The following is a 16,451-nucleotide window of genomic DNA, read 5'->3' as shown; positions in this document are numbered from 1 at the left end:
TAGATCTTATTGCTTTCCTATTAGATGCTGCAGTTAATCTCATATCATGTTTTTTCTTTTCTTTTCTGAGCTATATCTGGCACGAGAATTTCCCGCAGGAATAATAAAGTTCTATCTTATCTTCATGCATCAACTAACAATTTCCCATTAATATTTTGAATTATCAACTGACTGTTTTCCCAATTACTAGTTTTTTAGTTGAAGCTCATCCATTGTTTGGTGTTTTATTTGATTGTCCTGTTTTTGAATTGTATTCCTCTTTTATTTGACTGTGCATGCTACTCTGTGTATTTACTGTTTGTTGTAAAGTACTTTTTTCTGGTTTTGTTAAGTGCTATACAAATAAACTTCAGTACTACAGGTTTGTTGGAATGCATTTCTAAAGAGGAGGGAGGAATGCAGACTTTCTCAGCTTTCACTTGAAAGAAGCATCTCTTTGCAGCCCAGGTGAATAAATGCACAGACTTCTGTTTCAGGGTATTGATATGAGCTGCCAGTGTTGTATGAAGACAAAGTGAAATAATGTGCTGCCATCCTTTGGTTATTTCATCACAGCCACCGCTAATTCTCAGAAAAAATGAAAAGGCTTTAAAAATATTACTTTAATTTAAAAGTTAAGTAACTCAGTGTGCTCTGGTCTGTATGTTTTCAGCTTTTTAACTGAAGTAACAGTGAGCACACTGGCCAGCTGGAAAATAAAGACTTGATTCTTTGCACAACTTTTTGTAACATTTTCCTTTTTAACCTCGAGTTGGAGGTCTAGATATTTTCATAACTGCAAGTCAAGAGATTGAATGGAAGCCACAGAGTTCAGTTAATTTGTGGACAGGTGCAGCCACAAGTCATTGGGGTTCGAGTCAAAGTCTTCATGTACTTTGTTGAGTCTAAAGGTATCAGAATAAAGACTTGACTCAGCATCGAGTCCAGGTCACATGACTCGAGTCCACAGCTCTGCAATTTAGTCTGTACAAAAACAAGGCTATTTTTGTTTTCATCATTTTTTTTTATGAAAGACAATTTTGTGCATGAAGACTAAAACATATTTGTCTGTTCCTAAATACATCTTTTTTCTGATATAGTACATAGATTACAAACTGTATGAAATCAGACCAAATCAAAAACCTTGTTTCAAAGAGAAATCTCGATGACGTTGGTCCATATTCTGTTTCGTAGCCTTCACAGAATAAACACTGTTCATCCACCAAAACACAAACTACATTTAAAAAGTCCCAAACATTTTATTTTCTTAGCGTCATTTCACCTTATTGTTTATACTAAAATCATCAGCATTTCTTTACCTTTACACAATGCAGTCTTTTCAATATACAAGTATCAATAAGCATGAATAAAAGATCACAATGGCTTTGTTATGTCTGTGTTAAAGAATTTCCCATATCCTATTATATTAAAATATTTCATATATAGAGTCTGTATTTAAACAGAGGTTTAATAATAAAAAGTGAGTTCCCATACAAGGCAATTATAGAATTTAATCAGATTGGGAGTCTCATAAATTAAACAATCAGAAAAAAAGAAATAAACAAACAGAACAGCGGTCTCGTCAGAGGTGTTCTAAATATCCAGAGAGGGAAAAGATGACAAGAGTTTCTGAAGGACAGGTCAGACCTATGAAACAACTTTCCGCTGCCAAATCCACACATTCAAGGCAGCGAAGACAACGGGGCCGATCTGCCTTCAAACAAAGTTAAAATTTCGGCCTTTAACAACAGAGTCTACGGATTTGTTCAACACACAAATATAATGACGGTCAAATAAAAAGCACACGCTCTGTCCTTCAGGTACAATATTAAGAGTGTTGTTAGAGCTCAGGTGTATACAAATACTCCAAGGGACACCCAAAAACAGTCTTTGAGCGCTAGCCTTCCTCATAAACCTAGTTGTAAGCACACATACATACATACGTTGGACTTGTGTTAGTAAAGATGACTGTGCTTTCTGAATGAAAAACACTTCTGCTTTCCTGTACTGTATCTGAACGATACCTCAGTTAGACAGCATTGTTCTATGAGAATAAACACTGATTCGCTCAATCATTGACATAGTTAAATCATGATTTCTTGCTTCTTTTTTTCTATTTTTTTCCTCCTCCAGCACCTTTCAGCTGGGTAAAAAGTGCCTAATGATCGACTCTTCGCTCTGTCCATCGCATAATTTGATTCGGCCGATGCCTTGCGTCAGTTTCGGCTCAGGTTTTCCTCAGAGATACGGTGAACCACAGCTGCAGATGGAGCAAGAAGCATCCTTGAGTTTGCCTCTCGCCGGTTCCACACACACACACACATTCATACACGCACCCCCTATACATATATACGCACACACATACGCTGATGCGCATCCTTGCTTAAATGTTCCCTCGCCTCCACAGTCCCACTGGGCATTATTTGGAGATTTGCTGCTGGAGGTGGAGAAGGAACTCGTAGTACGACAGGGCCGACGCCGTTCGGTCCTCGATCATGTTCTGCATAAAGTTGGCTTTCAGCTGGCTCTCGTCCCTGAGTGATGTCATAAAAGATGGGGAAAAGGAAAGAGACATCAGTCGGTACTGCTGTTTGATATCCCAGTGCTGACAAAGGCAAATCAAGACTTTGGTTTGACTATTAAAACAATGACTCTCCTTTAGCGTTGCGTTGTCTTCAACATAACACATCTGCACAGCCTTTTTTTACATTTTTTTTTAACACCTTTAATCCAACGTTGTTAACATCCATGTTTACTAGCTGGTGGTCTTCCTATTTCCCTGCTCCATTTGGCATAATCTAGTGTCCTGCCTCCAACTGTGCACCAGTGGAAAAGTGTGAAATCGTTGGCAGGAGGATGCTGTGGCCAAAATAAAACCTCATGAATAAATTAAGAGCTTCTCAATTTCTGGATTTTTCAGCTGAATCAATTGTTGCACTGACTAAAACTAGATCCAATCAGCCACAACTTTAGAGCTAACAGCTAACGGGTTCCTCCAGGGTTCATTCACTCTAACAGAATGGGACCTTAATCTTCTGAATCTCATTTTTTCCAGTGTTGGTATCATTTGCTGGTACTTGGAAAAATGTTGTACAAGTTCAAATAAATAATCAAATAAATTCAACATTAGTATTTTCTGTTTTATAATATATGACGTGTGTCATTCTGCACAAAATACATTTGACTTTTCTCTTCTTCCAGGAATGCTTGCGCTATTTCTAGAGGTGTAGGACTGTGGAAAAATTACCCTATAGTGAGTAAAAAGTGACAGGAGCAAATAGAAAGTGGAGTTCAGAGGGTTGTAATGACTGCAGATTAGTGGCCCATGAGACTGGTAGACTAGTCTCACAGACAAAGTGAAACTATAATGGCAGTTGTCACCTGCTCCATACTTCACTTATTCTTCTCTAACACCCGATAAAACCCGATGCCCACCTGATGACATGCAGTGAGGGGAAGAACGGCTTCTGATCCCTCAGCCAGCCAACGAAAGCTCTGGTTCTCTGCGACTCAGCGGTGTCCAGTTCTGGGAGCATGTACTGTGAAGAGAACAGCAGGCAAGTTTTTAATCATCACGTGGGAAAAAGCAAAGTGTGAGTGTCGCTGTGCTATATGCGAGTTCACAGATGTGACCCTTTAGAACATAGATACAGGTTTAAGGAAGTGATAGGGGAGGTGTAAACAATAATACGCAGGTGGAAACTGTGCAACATGACGTTTCCTACCAGGTTATCAGGCACGGCAGCGTAGCTTGGAACTCCCAGGACTTGTGTGAGGAAGTTGGGATGGCAGTTCCTTCCGATCCACAGATACATCACCTGTTGGGGCAGAGTAAGTCTTACATTGAATACAATTAGAACTGCACTTATGTTTTAATCCAAAGCTGTGCAACATGACTACAAGAAATGTCAAGTTTATTCACTCTTGTCCAGCATGTTGCAGAAAGATCCATCATAGCGAGTCAGGTTTCATCACTATGATATCCATTAGTACACATTTATCTATCATTTAGGAAACAGGGTCAGACGGTGCCTTTCATAGCCCAAACTGTGCAACACTTGGTCCCTCTGTCTCTGAACAAAAAATCTCTCTTTCTAGCTACCATTCTTAGTGCCACTCTTTAAACCTACTTACCCACAGCTATAGACAGAAGCTGTATCTTAAGATTTATCACAGGTGCCAAAAGTAATTAAGGAAAATGTAGTGAATTGTTGAAGGAAACAGTCTGAGGCTACATCCACAAGAATGTTTTCATTTGAAAACGCATGCTATCTGCCATGTGTCTGCATATATTTTCAGACGTACGGTTCCAGCGTCCATGAGGAAAGCTCCCTCCCTGCCGAGCTTCTCCACAGACAGCTGCAGCACTCTGGGCTGTGGGATGGTCCGTTCGTTGATGTTCAAAGCTCCCTGAGAAAACAGAAAAGACAAGAAGTGATTATTCAGTAACACAGGGATACTTAGAAACCTGGAAAATAAAATAATTACTATTTAGGTTCAGCACACTGACCCAAAAAAAACTCACCTAGATTGAAACGTAAATGTAACTAAAACACAGATTTAAACAGAAAGTGATTCAACTTTACTTGCAAAACAATGTTCTCGACTTATCAGAGCATTACGGAAAATTTAATTTTCGATTTTCCTCCAGTTGTATAATCTTAATCATTTACAAAACACTAAAAAAATGGTAGATAACATGAAGGAGATCTGTTCCACTAGCTGAACTAGGAGCAGACACTGAGGTTAAACTTCCGCCTCCTCACCTCGTCGGTCAGATCATCGACACGGTACAGAGCAGGATGGATCATCAGCATGGCGTAGGCCAGCGGCTGGTACTTCAGCTGACACATGGCGAACACTCGTTCATCCAGCCTGGTGCTGGTGCCCGTCCTGAAGGCTTTCTGCAAACACAAACACATGAAACTGGATCAGTGACGTTTCCATGATGCGGTTGCCAACACTAGATCCTGGAAGCAGAAACAGTTTTTGAAGAGTTGGAAAAAAGCTGAATAGTTACAGCTGCAGTCCTTAAACATTAAAATAATCGTCAGGTACAGTTTTGGTAATATTTCAAACAACTATTTTTTGGTTTCCTCCCTCTTCTATGATAATAAAGTGAAAACATTGGGGCTGTGGGGAAAAAAAATAGGAATTTGAGGATCACAACTTGGGTTTTGTGAAACACTGACCAAGATTTTTCACCATGTACTGACATTTCATAGATCAAATAACTTTTTGCATAGAAAAAATAATCAACAGCGAGAATAACTGTCAGTTGCAGCCCTATGAATAAGGGTAGTGTGTTCTGTGTCCATTAAAATAGTAAATCAACCAACTAATCAAAAAGAAGATGTGTTAGATTGATCCTTAATAATAACAAATGTACCTATGTACATTTGTTATTATTAACAAAGACAAAACAGAACTCTATAGTAGAACAAACAACTGGCTGACAGTGTAGTTCAGGTGCGATGACTGTATATTGTTAAAATAGACGACCTGTTTGAGCAGAGCGAGGATGAAGAGCGGGAAGAGTCTGAGGCAGGCTGGAGCCAGCAGGCCGGGCTGCTGGATGGTAAGCACAGACTGCCGATAAGATGTCAGCGAGTCGATGGCAGCATTGGTCATCGCATCTCTGGCATCACTCAAACTGGCCGTCACTGAACGGTCCACAGCTGGAGAGAGCAACACATCATCAGATGTCAGGAGAAGGTGTGTGGTGTGAAGGATGTGTGGAATAACACTAGAATAGAACTAGCAACATAACTGGTAGAAAAACACAGTGAACATGTCAATTTCCAAAGGAATTGCTTCTTCTAACAAAAAATTATACGAGAGTATTTGGAAAGATGCTAAAACCACACGCAAAGTTTGACTTAAGAAAGACAAGATTTAGGAGGAAACATGTCAATGGTGCCTGACTTCTGTAATTCAAAGTATTTTAAATGAGGGTGATGCTGAAAGGAGATCACAGGCTAATAACTGATTTGTGAATAAACCTACAGGTTTACTTCAAGTGAAAAAATGGGTCAAATAAGTCCATGTTATTTTGGGCACAAGACACAATATACAGAAAAACAATAACCAAACAAGCATTATATAAAACCATGTTGTTAAGTTTTTAAGTTGGTTTTGATGCCATTATTAAGTGAAGTGTGCAGATAAGTTAGCAAAATAATTAGGTTAAATATTTTACGACATTTTACCATGAGTAGTGCTTTAATTAAAAAAAAAAAGAAGAAGAAAACTCATAGAAAAAAACTGAGAAAGAAAGTTCTTTGATTAAAAGCTGTACATTTCCTATCGGTCAGGGGCAGTGTAAGTGTAATGCATCTTAAAGATTGTCAGTATTGTGCACATTACAGCTGCGAGTTTATTGGCGGTGAGTTTCAGCAAGGCATCATGATTCACACCTTAGGAAGAGTGTCAAAACAGCTCTCCTCCAGCTGACATTCATCATGAGATCAAAATGAAAAAAAAAAAGTCTTGTTACGTATTTTTAAGAAAGCAAAAATATCAGTGCCTGTTCTTGAAGTTAATGTCAGATGAACCAGGACAGACCCGACTGCTCAGTATGCAGTGGTTGCTAAGCAACCACAGCTGTCGCCACTCATCACCATCTGTCGGTGCTAATAACAGAGAAGTGGATGAAAACCCTGAAAAGATTTTGCATCAAGCCAATTAAAGGACTATTTACTGTGACAATGAGGAATATTTTCAGAGTGATGCTTCATACAAATTCACATTTTACCAATATCATACACAACACCAACTCTCACACAGAATATTCATCTGCTCTGATACAATCAATTATCTTGAAAATAGTCACTGGCCTTAAGGTAAAACTTATGGAATAGAATTATTACTGTTTATCAGAATCCTGTAGAAAGCTACATAAATTAACCAAATAAAACAAACAGTGAGTTTTCCATATGAACAAAAAATCTAAAACTTTGTGTTGAGTGAAATTGGAAAGGAATAAGGGTACATGTGGTACTGAGTGTTCAAACACTTAATAAAAACAAACTGTCTGATGTGACACTGAATTGTTATGGACAACATAAAAATGAATTCTCCTCTGAGCAAAAACACGTCCCCCTATCTTACAATTGAAGAATCAAAGCATTTAATGTTGTGAGCTGATTATGTACCTAATACACTGTACAGTCCCAGTGACGTGTCCTTCTGAAACAGTCTCACCAAACATGTTTCCTTCACAGTGTTTCTTAGAGCAGTACGTACCCATACAAGCCAACAGTCCAGTGATGGCTTGAACATCAGCCCCAGAAAAGACATCTGACAGAGAATTGACCACAGGGAGACACAAAGTGTGCACACGAATCCTCCTCTCTCCTGGAAAAGAAAATGCACCAATTGAAACAAAAAAAAAAAAAGGCAGAGATGCGGTATTTCTAATCTTATCTACCATGTGTGTGTTTGTACCTTTGCTGGAGGTGTAGAGAAGAGCAGCCTGGAAAGAGACGACCTGCATGTCGTCCAGGTTTTCCTCGATGGACATTTGAACTGCAAAGCCAGCGTCTGGGTTGACATTGGGGAGGGACAACAGATCTGTGGAGCGGACAAAGAAGTTTCCGTGGAACGTGTGGATGGACAGACCTGCAAGGAGACAGACGGAGACAAGAAATCAATCAAATGGGACAGCGTTAAATTGTCAGAATCAACTGCAAAAAAGCTGCCAAACAACAACAAAACTTTATTGTCTTGAATTCTAGAGACATTATGGTTCTTTACACTTACTCAGAGTTTAGACTTTGATGCCAAATATTCGTCATGAACATTTAAATGAATTCACAGGCTGTAAAGACTCAACTGTTTATTGGTAGTGCATAAAAGTGAGTAGAACAACACTTTGTGTGCTAAAAACTGATGGAGCTGATTTGGACAGAAAATCTCTATTGGAAAATTCTGCTTTGTTTCAACACTGATGGCTGTATTTCCCATCAATGTGGCTATAGTGGCTCTGTGGGACACACAAACCTCACACTCTGAACCTTAGCAGTAGAGATTCAGGGAAACATTACCTACAATCAAATGGAATATCTTTTAAATTAAAAACATTTTCAGTTTATCTCAGGTGCCAGACTCTGGTTTTATTTAGGAGCAAGACAACAAATAATTGAACCCTAATTGTTCATATTGAAATAGTGCTTTACAAATCAAGATGAATATAGCAAATAAAAAGACAAGAAAGAGAACAGCATTTACAAATGAGAACCTGACAAAAAAACAGACATTTGGGAATGTATATTAATGCATATTCAACAGCCAGCCAACTGCAGGTTTTTTTTTTTGTGCCAACAGACCTTTGGTGCAGCGTATCCTCATGACAGCCTCAAAGCCAATCTTCCTGGTTAAATATCTCTTCAGATCCTTCTGGAAGCGCTCCACCTGAGCTGGGTTGTGCTGGTGGTGGTAGGAGGGGTAGTAGTAAACGCTCCCTGCCGAGTATCTGGATATGCAACCTTGGAGACAGAAGGTAATCGAGAAGTATATATAAAACACAGATAAAAGTTCTCTGTTTACATCTGCTATTACAAGGAAAAGTCTGAGGCTTCCTGGTTGTGTCTTCAGCTTTTCCTTGTTTCCAATGACATATTGCATTATGAAAGTTTTTACCTTAAGCACATGGTGCTTTAAAACCCAAAAATAAGTTGCCATTTTGAGCAACAGATTAAACTAGTTGATTTTCAATGTGTTGCTTTCCCAAGAGGTTTGTCCAAATCAGTTGGGAACGTAAGCCCAAAGAAGTAAAGCTATCCTACAATAAATACAAATCACAGTATTCTATAAACTCAACTTGTATATTCAGTGTGTTTTGGTAATTTTAGCACTGAGAGGAAATAACATTACAAGTTGAACATTATGATTTGTATTTATATTTACTGAAGTCGTATAGCAAGCACAGTACACTTTCCAAGTAAACCTGAAATGAGTCAAAAATATTCTGGGCTAAGCACTAAACATGTAAACAAACACAAAAGGTTGAATAAACCATTCATTCCCTCTAGGTTCCCTCTCCGGTCCATTCATCCCAGACTCACCGAGCGATGCCAAGTCACAGTATTGAGCGCTGAGCAGGAACAGGTCAACGGCCACCTGCTGGCCTGAGCAGTCCAGAGCCAGCTTCTTGTAGAAGTCTGTTGCTGGAGATAAGTGCTGGATGTCCTGAGAGGAAAACACAACAGGTAGAACCATGGGCACAAAATGTAAATATAAAGCAACTATGAGGTAGAGGTGAAATAAGAAGTTTGAAATAAGTCAAATGATCATCATGTATGAGTGATGGTTCATGATTACTTCTTGAAGTATTACAGCAGCTCATCATCCTGTCTTGAGGCATTACATCTTAAAATTTTATTTTATTTTATTTTTTGAAGAAGTCTGTGTTCTCTACTCTTTTTTATAGCAGTTTTTCTGTCATGGTATTGGATTTATAGTTGTCTTTAACAAAAAATATCTCTAGTGACATCTGGCTATACAGGCACTGCAGGATATGCAGCTCTTTAATCCTCCTGTATGATGCTGAACACACCACTCATTATTGTCCCTGATAAACCTCATCACCCCAGGTCTTACCTTGGCAGATGCCCGCTGGTTGGGGTCCTCTCTGGACTGCAGCGCCCCCACACCGAGGTTGGGCAGCTGGGTCTGAAAGACAGACATGCGTCCTCCAGTGGGCGACAACAGCTTGAAGGCTGCCTGCAGAGCTGAACCCAGGGCAGACTGGGTCTCCATCGTCTTCTCAAATAAACTTGGCAGGCTCTTCAACAGATCCTGCACTAGCTGAGAAACAAATATGAGGCGTGAGTCTTATCACTAAGCAGTGTAGGCAGTGTTTAGAAAGCATGTAACATTGAAAATATGCAGTTGTAATCAGTGCTACTTCCTAAATGGTGTCAAGAAACAGAAAACACAGCTAAAATTAAGTTTAAAATCCAGAAATATATGGGATTGTTGAATTTCTTACCTCTTTGCATTCATTGAGGTTTACTAGAAGGCTGTCTGGTGTTGGTAAAAAGATATCTGTGGAGCACAACATTTTGTTATTTCAATGACTATAACAGTCATATACACTGCTGATACAACAGTAATGATCTGAAGTTTTAGTGCCGTCTGTGCCTTTGTGCATGTTGTTCTGACTGCAGGAACCCCCCCTTGTAGAACCTCTTTAAGTCTTGTTTTTAGGGGAATACAAAGTTCAGGTTCAGGTACCAGGTTCAGCTTCACCGTCACCACCTTTTAAAAAAAATATTTATTGAGTAAATCTCTGAGGCCCCTGTTTTCTTCTTCTTTTCTTTTTTTTCCTGAGCACTGGACCTGGGCTGACCGGACATGTTGAGGGCACTGAACTTTAAATCAAATGACAACATCAAAGTTTGATCAGTGGCCAAACCATTTTTGTGTTGGGGTGAGGGGGTTCTTGACCCCTATTTCAAGGACAATTAGGAAGAAAACTAATGAAAAGCTTTTATGCAACTCAAATATTATATATATTTTTTCCCCCCACAAATAGGTCTATTTTGAAAAATTTTGAATAATTGTTTCATAATTTAATGAGGGCCCAGTTCTGCTGCCCCCCCCTCCCGTTCAGCCTGTTGACAGATAGTGATGTGTTTGCATGCAGTGCGCAGCAGCCTCTGCAGTTTTCCTAATCGCCTTTTTAGCTATACCAACCTGAGAAGGATGCTGAGCAGGAGAGACAGGCACAAAGTAGATCAACACACACAGCCAACTACACCCAAAGCTTTTTAGAGCCACAGAATTATTATGACAAAAACTCACACAAAAGCCCTCGGAGGGAAACTGGATGAGTGAAATTTCGAGTGCAGTATAGTACGTTTTAAATATTTAAGGTTACATTCCATCAGAAACTTGGGGACTGCAGTGGAAATGCTAGTGCCACCATAAAAAATTGGAAATTGATAAAGAGCTGTACAATTTTAGTATTGCTACTCACTAGCACATTTCTGGTATCATGACACCCCTGGTAGGTGCTTTTGAGTGGCCCTGAAAAATTGCTGAGCGAAGCTTGCTGCTGATTATTTAAACTCTGACAAAAAGTGCCTTTTTCCCCCCCTGTCCATGTCATGTTGTAGCAGCAGTCTTCTCCTCTCAAATACCACCATCAACAGCATCGTATTTTTTTTTCTTTATGCAAAACAGTGGTGCAGCAACCATCTCGATTCATTACTCAATTTTGTATGTGATTATAGGAGTGGAGTTACGTCCAATAACTACAATTTGTTTCTGGTTTGGTGTGCATAGAATAAGCATTGTGATCAAAGTTGTTGGATCCTTCACAACAATGGAAACAGAACAGCTGTAAGGTCGGACTTGAGGACTGTCTGCATTAATGTGCCTGGAATAGATTAATTATTCAATGAATCAGAAAAGTGAGAAATTTGGGGCTAAATGTTTGAGAAGTTTTTGCAAAGTTTCACATAAAGTAGAAGTGAACACTTCTTAAAAGCAAGACAGCAGGAAATTTGTAACAACACGTCTTGGACAGCGACCCAGACAGTTTGTGACCTTATGCATTTATTGGCTCTAAACTCCCGTAGTAAGTCTGCAGACAGCTGATGTCAACAAGCTGTAATAATTAGAGTGTGGCCTTTGCTGTTGGCTGCATCTCACCTTCAATGTCAGACACGATGAGCATCTGAGGCTGAGAAAGTCCCTCCTGGAGGTTGTAGAAGTGGATGGTGCTGTCGAAGGTGATGAAGCCCACCTTTGTCCTTGAGTCTCCACGAAGCCTGGAACACACATATATACAGACATATACACAATTTAGAAAAGCTTAAACTCAGGTGACAGAGATGACATACTTTCATCCATATTTACGAAGCCCTATTTTAAGCTCCTTGCACTAAGACGGCATGCTATGTTGGATTATGTTTTTTCTTCATATTTTGGCATTAATTTAATACTATCCAGTATCTGAAATATATAGAGCGGCCAACTGCTAAGTAAACACAGGGAAAAATTGACTTTGACTTATTAATACATCTTGGTGTACCTACATAGTAAGTCCGAATCATTTAAACTGGGTGTGTGTGTAACAGCCCTCCATATATAGTTTATAAGTACATGAAGAAATTGAAAAAAAAAAGGCAATTTTGTCTGAAGAAATGCAATAATTTAAAATTTAATGTTGTACATACGCATTGATGTTTTCCAGCAGTGATTCACAGAAGACATTCAGGTAGCCCGTCTCCACTGCATTGTGGGATACGTCCAGAACGAAGAGGTAAACGGCCGGCTGTGGTGGCCTCAGCTGGACAAAATCAGGGCAAACACAGGTTACTCATTGCAAGCTCAACAAAACAACACAACTACGATCACATTAAAAGCCCAAAAACACTTGCAATGGCTCAGTGAAGCTCCGTAAACCTACCATGTATTCTGAAGGTGCAATGAACTCAATGGTGGCGTTCTGGACCTCAGGTCGTTTGTGTGGCTCTCCGTATGATCTGCTGACTGGGTTGTACATAAACTCTTCTGGAACTGCATACACAGAAACATAACATCAAGTGAGGTTGAAGTATTACACACTTTTTTTATCCTTGAAGAAAAAAACAAGATCGGAGGATAAAATGCATCCCTTTATGCACCATTATACTATTATTCTCCAGTCGTTGTTATAAAATCATCCTCTAACCAAGTCTTTTTCCTTTATCTAACTGTGTAAAGTGTCTTTGAGAATGTAATGTCTTCAGAGATCTGGCCAAGACAGCAGCATGAGGACATTGTCACAACAATAAAAATGCTGAAGACATAAGTTTGCAATACAAAAATATTGCTTTGCCATTTTCTCCACTTGTAACTTTGTAGAATACATTTTGTTGTGGCGCTGTATTAGTTTGGACTCATATCAAGTGCCTCCAGTGTTCTCCACACAGTAGCTCTGTCAGATCCTCCTTTCTCTGTCACCACTTTCCTCTTTCTTACCGTCGTTGACCCGATAGCACAGGTTGCACTTCCACCTTCTCTGGTCCAGGAAAGACACAAAGGGGTTGATGTAGGTTCTGCAGGACCGACACCTGACAATGGTGCTGGATGTCACCACAGGAAGTTGCTGCAATAATAAAACCACAGAACAAATGCAACCTCTGTGAGACAGGTACCTCCAGGCAAACTCATTTTCTTCTTTGCAGCTCATTGTGAGCGGCATTTCAATAAAGACTTTCTTGTTGCTGTTCAAGTTGTGCAACGTCTCTGCTGTTTGTGTCCTCACTTAACATGGCAACGTAAATTAATTCGCTGTGACAGTTTTGCCTAGAGGTGTATTTAGTCAAATCCTATTTTGAAAAACAGTGATAAAACGAATCTGTTTAATCAGTACTAATTGAGTGTAGCTAGCGTATCTAAATCTAGGATATAAATGAAAGTTCTAATGCTGAAATGTCTGCTGCCATGACCTTAATTCACATGAATGCAATAAAATTAATACAGATTCACAGCCATAGAGTTTTAAAAGTGAAGTAGGGGAGACCAGCTCATCTGAAAATGGTTCTGGAGTGCATTGTTTAAAAAGTATGACTGACTACCTTGGGTTAAAGGCTTATACTATTAACTTTTCTATATTTTAAAAAAATAAATAAATTTAAGGATTTGGTTTACAGAAATACCTGTTAAACGCCATTCACAATGTTTACATAAGAACAACAAACCAGAGGAATTACAGGTTAATTCCAGAAAGGCAGTTCAACAAATTGTTAACCTGACAAATCTTGAGACAGAGGAGTAAAAGTATTTCACGATGTGCTGGAAGTGAAAACCTTCAGCTCATCTTGCGTGTTATGAATGTTTGACAAAATCACCCAACATATTTATTCAGTTGTAACCTGATAGGGACAAAACCACAACTAAAGTTCAAAAATGCAGGTCAAATGATAAAATTTGAGTCTATTTTTAGAGCTGTAACCTTGAAGTCTGACCCACTAATACAGATATTCTGGATTTGCAGTTCAAAGTGTCCAGGATACATGTGTTACTATTCAAATGTCTACTTTACAATTAACCCTTTCAACACTACTATAAAGGTCTGCTGCTTTCACCCCGTCAACCCATCAGCCCGGTATAGCAGCTCTGGTATATGGTGACTTTCTGTTACATTCATTTTGATTGGCTATCAGTGGGAATCCCCGTATGTGAACATGCAATCAGTCATTAAATACATTTTTCAAATAGTAATAATAATAATAACATGCTGCGTTTCCTTTTATGCACTCACACTGCTGTCACAGAAATACTTTTCCAGTCTGACATCTTTCTCATTCACATTCTAAAACTAGTAAAAAAAAAGAGTCTGGTTAAGCATCTTGAAACTAGCTTAGTAACCCTGCCTTTATGTTTACACAAGATCTAATAAATAAGCTTACTATAAACAATCATTTTTAACAAACCAAGTCTGAGCATTAAATGTGAAATTGAGGTGTTACCGAGAGGTCTTTGAAGGGGTGGAGCAGCAGGCCTAGCGGCATCTTGGCCTTGTTGAGCAGAGACTGAGTCTGAGGGATGCTGGTCAGTGTGGAACGGAAAACCCTGGAGACGCACAAACAGGAACAAATTCAATGCACGCACAGATGAAAACTTATCCACAGAAAACTATTTTTCCCACCAAGCATTTACACTGTATTATAAAGCAAGACTTTGGAAGTATTTTAGTACATTTCCTTTATAAATTGTAGTTTGAAACAATAAAAGACTAAAAACATGTCAGTCACAAAAACAAAACTGTTAATAGATAATAGCATAATCAAATCAAAGTCACAGTCGCTAGAAACATCAGGTGTATTAGTCCACCATGACTTACTCCGGGTGGCAGTTTATCTTCTGCAGGTCTTGGGGAAGGCAGGGTGTTGGGGCTGGGATCGGGGTGGGCGGCAGCAGGTTCCTCTCCTGCAGCAGGTTGACCACTCTCAGGGCCTCGGGGGTGCTGGACTGGAGGCTCATGGCTGCCAATGACGGGCTCAGCTGGGCCGGGCCTGGGCCACCAGGTGGCTGAGAGAAAGGAAACGACAAGCTATTCAGTTGTGCATATACCAAAAACTATTGACAGCTAATTAATTCAGTGTGGATGATGACTTGCACTCGCAATTACAGCTTTAAATATCTGTTATTATTTACTGCCTCCAAGTCTGACCACTTTAAACACCTCAAGTATTGTATTTCCAGAAAATCCTTTTACAGACTTACTTTTTTAAAATATAGTTTTTCATATTATTACAGAACAAACACAAGTGTCAGAGAAGCATACAACTTATAAAGTCTCAGACCTGTATACAGGCCAGCTGACAGCCTTCCCTGGGCCAAGATGATATTAGATTCCTCCCTCGCTCCACTCACCCACATCTCCCCTTTGCTTTGCTCTTCCTCTCCTGTTCCTCTCCTCACCTGCTCCTCACCTTACCTCCTCTTATTCTCCTCTATTCTGCTTTCTTTACATCTCTTTCATCCATCCTGCTCAGACTGTCCGACTGGGCAGCAAGCCCCTCCCGCTACACTTTGACGCTCGGTCTCTCTCTCATCCGTGGTCTGACTCTGTCCCTCTGTTGTGGACCAGCTGGCCCCTTCCTCCTCATCTCTGTTACCTGACGGCAGGTGGATCTCTCGCCTCGGCCTCTCTGTCTCATCCTCTCTGACGGAGCCACTAAACTCGTCCATTTCTGTCAAAACAACCTGTGTTTTGTCAGGATTTTTATCATAGTTAATGGATATTAAGAGCTAGCCAGATAACGTTACAAGACTGACAAACGCTGGCTCCGCTGTTTCTTACCTCGCTCTACGCTGACTTTACTAGTTCCAGCTTCGTGTCACCACCTTTTTTTAAAATATTCTTTAAGCAAATCTCTAAGGCCTCTATTTTCTTCCTCTCGTTTTCTCTTCCTTTTCCTTTTCTGAGCACCAGATTTCTGCTGAGCGGACATTTTGGTGCTGAAGTGCAAAATCTGAACTTCCAATAAAAGGACATCAGATGTTGATCAGAGGCCAAACCATTTAATGTTGGAGGTGGGGGTGGAGGGCAACTCCAAAGATATTAAGGACAGTTCAGACGAAAACAAATTAAAACTTCTAACTCAAATATTGCACTGTATCTTTCCATTAATAGCCCTTCTTTGGGGAAAAAAAATCCATAATTCAATGAGGGTCCAGTTCTGGGCACCCCCGCCACTCTGGGCCCGGGACAACAGACCCGTTTGTCCCCCCCTATCAGCGGGCGTGCCTGTATAGATGTTTTCATACTGCCATTGCGACGGGTTTAATGGGCAGTCTATTTTTAACATTTTCATTAAATGCTGAATTGTCAGAACTTCAGTCTTTCCTCATCATACAGTTGAAACCAGAAGTTTACATATTCTACACAAAAAGACATACTTATTTTTTTTACTCATTGTCCGACATTAAATCTGACTAAACTTTTCCTGTTTTAGGTCAGTTAGGATTAC

The 16,451-nt window shown here is 39.7% G+C and overlaps 1 protein-coding gene across 1 annotated transcript; it reads right to left on the bottom strand.

Moving 5' to 3' along the window:
- Positions 1–982: 982 nt before the first annotated feature.
- On the bottom strand, positions 983–15,669 carry LOC103368719 (protein transport protein Sec24A-like). Its single transcript, XM_008297173.1, has 19 exons — positions 15,476–15,669; positions 14,819–15,028; positions 14,445–14,547; positions 12,952–13,078; positions 12,398–12,507; positions 12,165–12,277; positions 11,638–11,756; positions 9,971–10,026; positions 9,580–9,786; positions 9,045–9,168; positions 8,307–8,465; positions 7,426–7,599; positions 7,225–7,335; positions 5,482–5,657; positions 4,746–4,883; positions 4,285–4,389; positions 3,705–3,797; positions 3,415–3,518; positions 983–2,513 (listed from the first exon to the last, which is right to left on the bottom strand). The coding sequence occupies exons 1-19, from the start codon at positions 15,667–15,669 to the stop codon at positions 2,399–2,401; spliced, it is 2,538 nt and encodes an 845-aa protein (XP_008295395.1). The 3' UTR covers positions 983–2,398.
- Between the last annotated feature and the right edge of the window lie 782 nt (positions 15,670–16,451).

This window comes from Stegastes partitus, unplaced genomic scaffold (genome assembly GCF_000690725.1).
Source record: "Stegastes partitus isolate 25-593 unplaced genomic scaffold, Stegastes_partitus-1.0.2 Scaffold1195, whole genome shotgun sequence".
Classification (NCBI taxonomy): domain Eukaryota; kingdom Metazoa; phylum Chordata; class Actinopteri; family Pomacentridae; genus Stegastes; species Stegastes partitus.
Note: the sequence above shows the minus strand (reverse complement) of the source record. Positions and strands in the feature narration are given on the sequence as shown.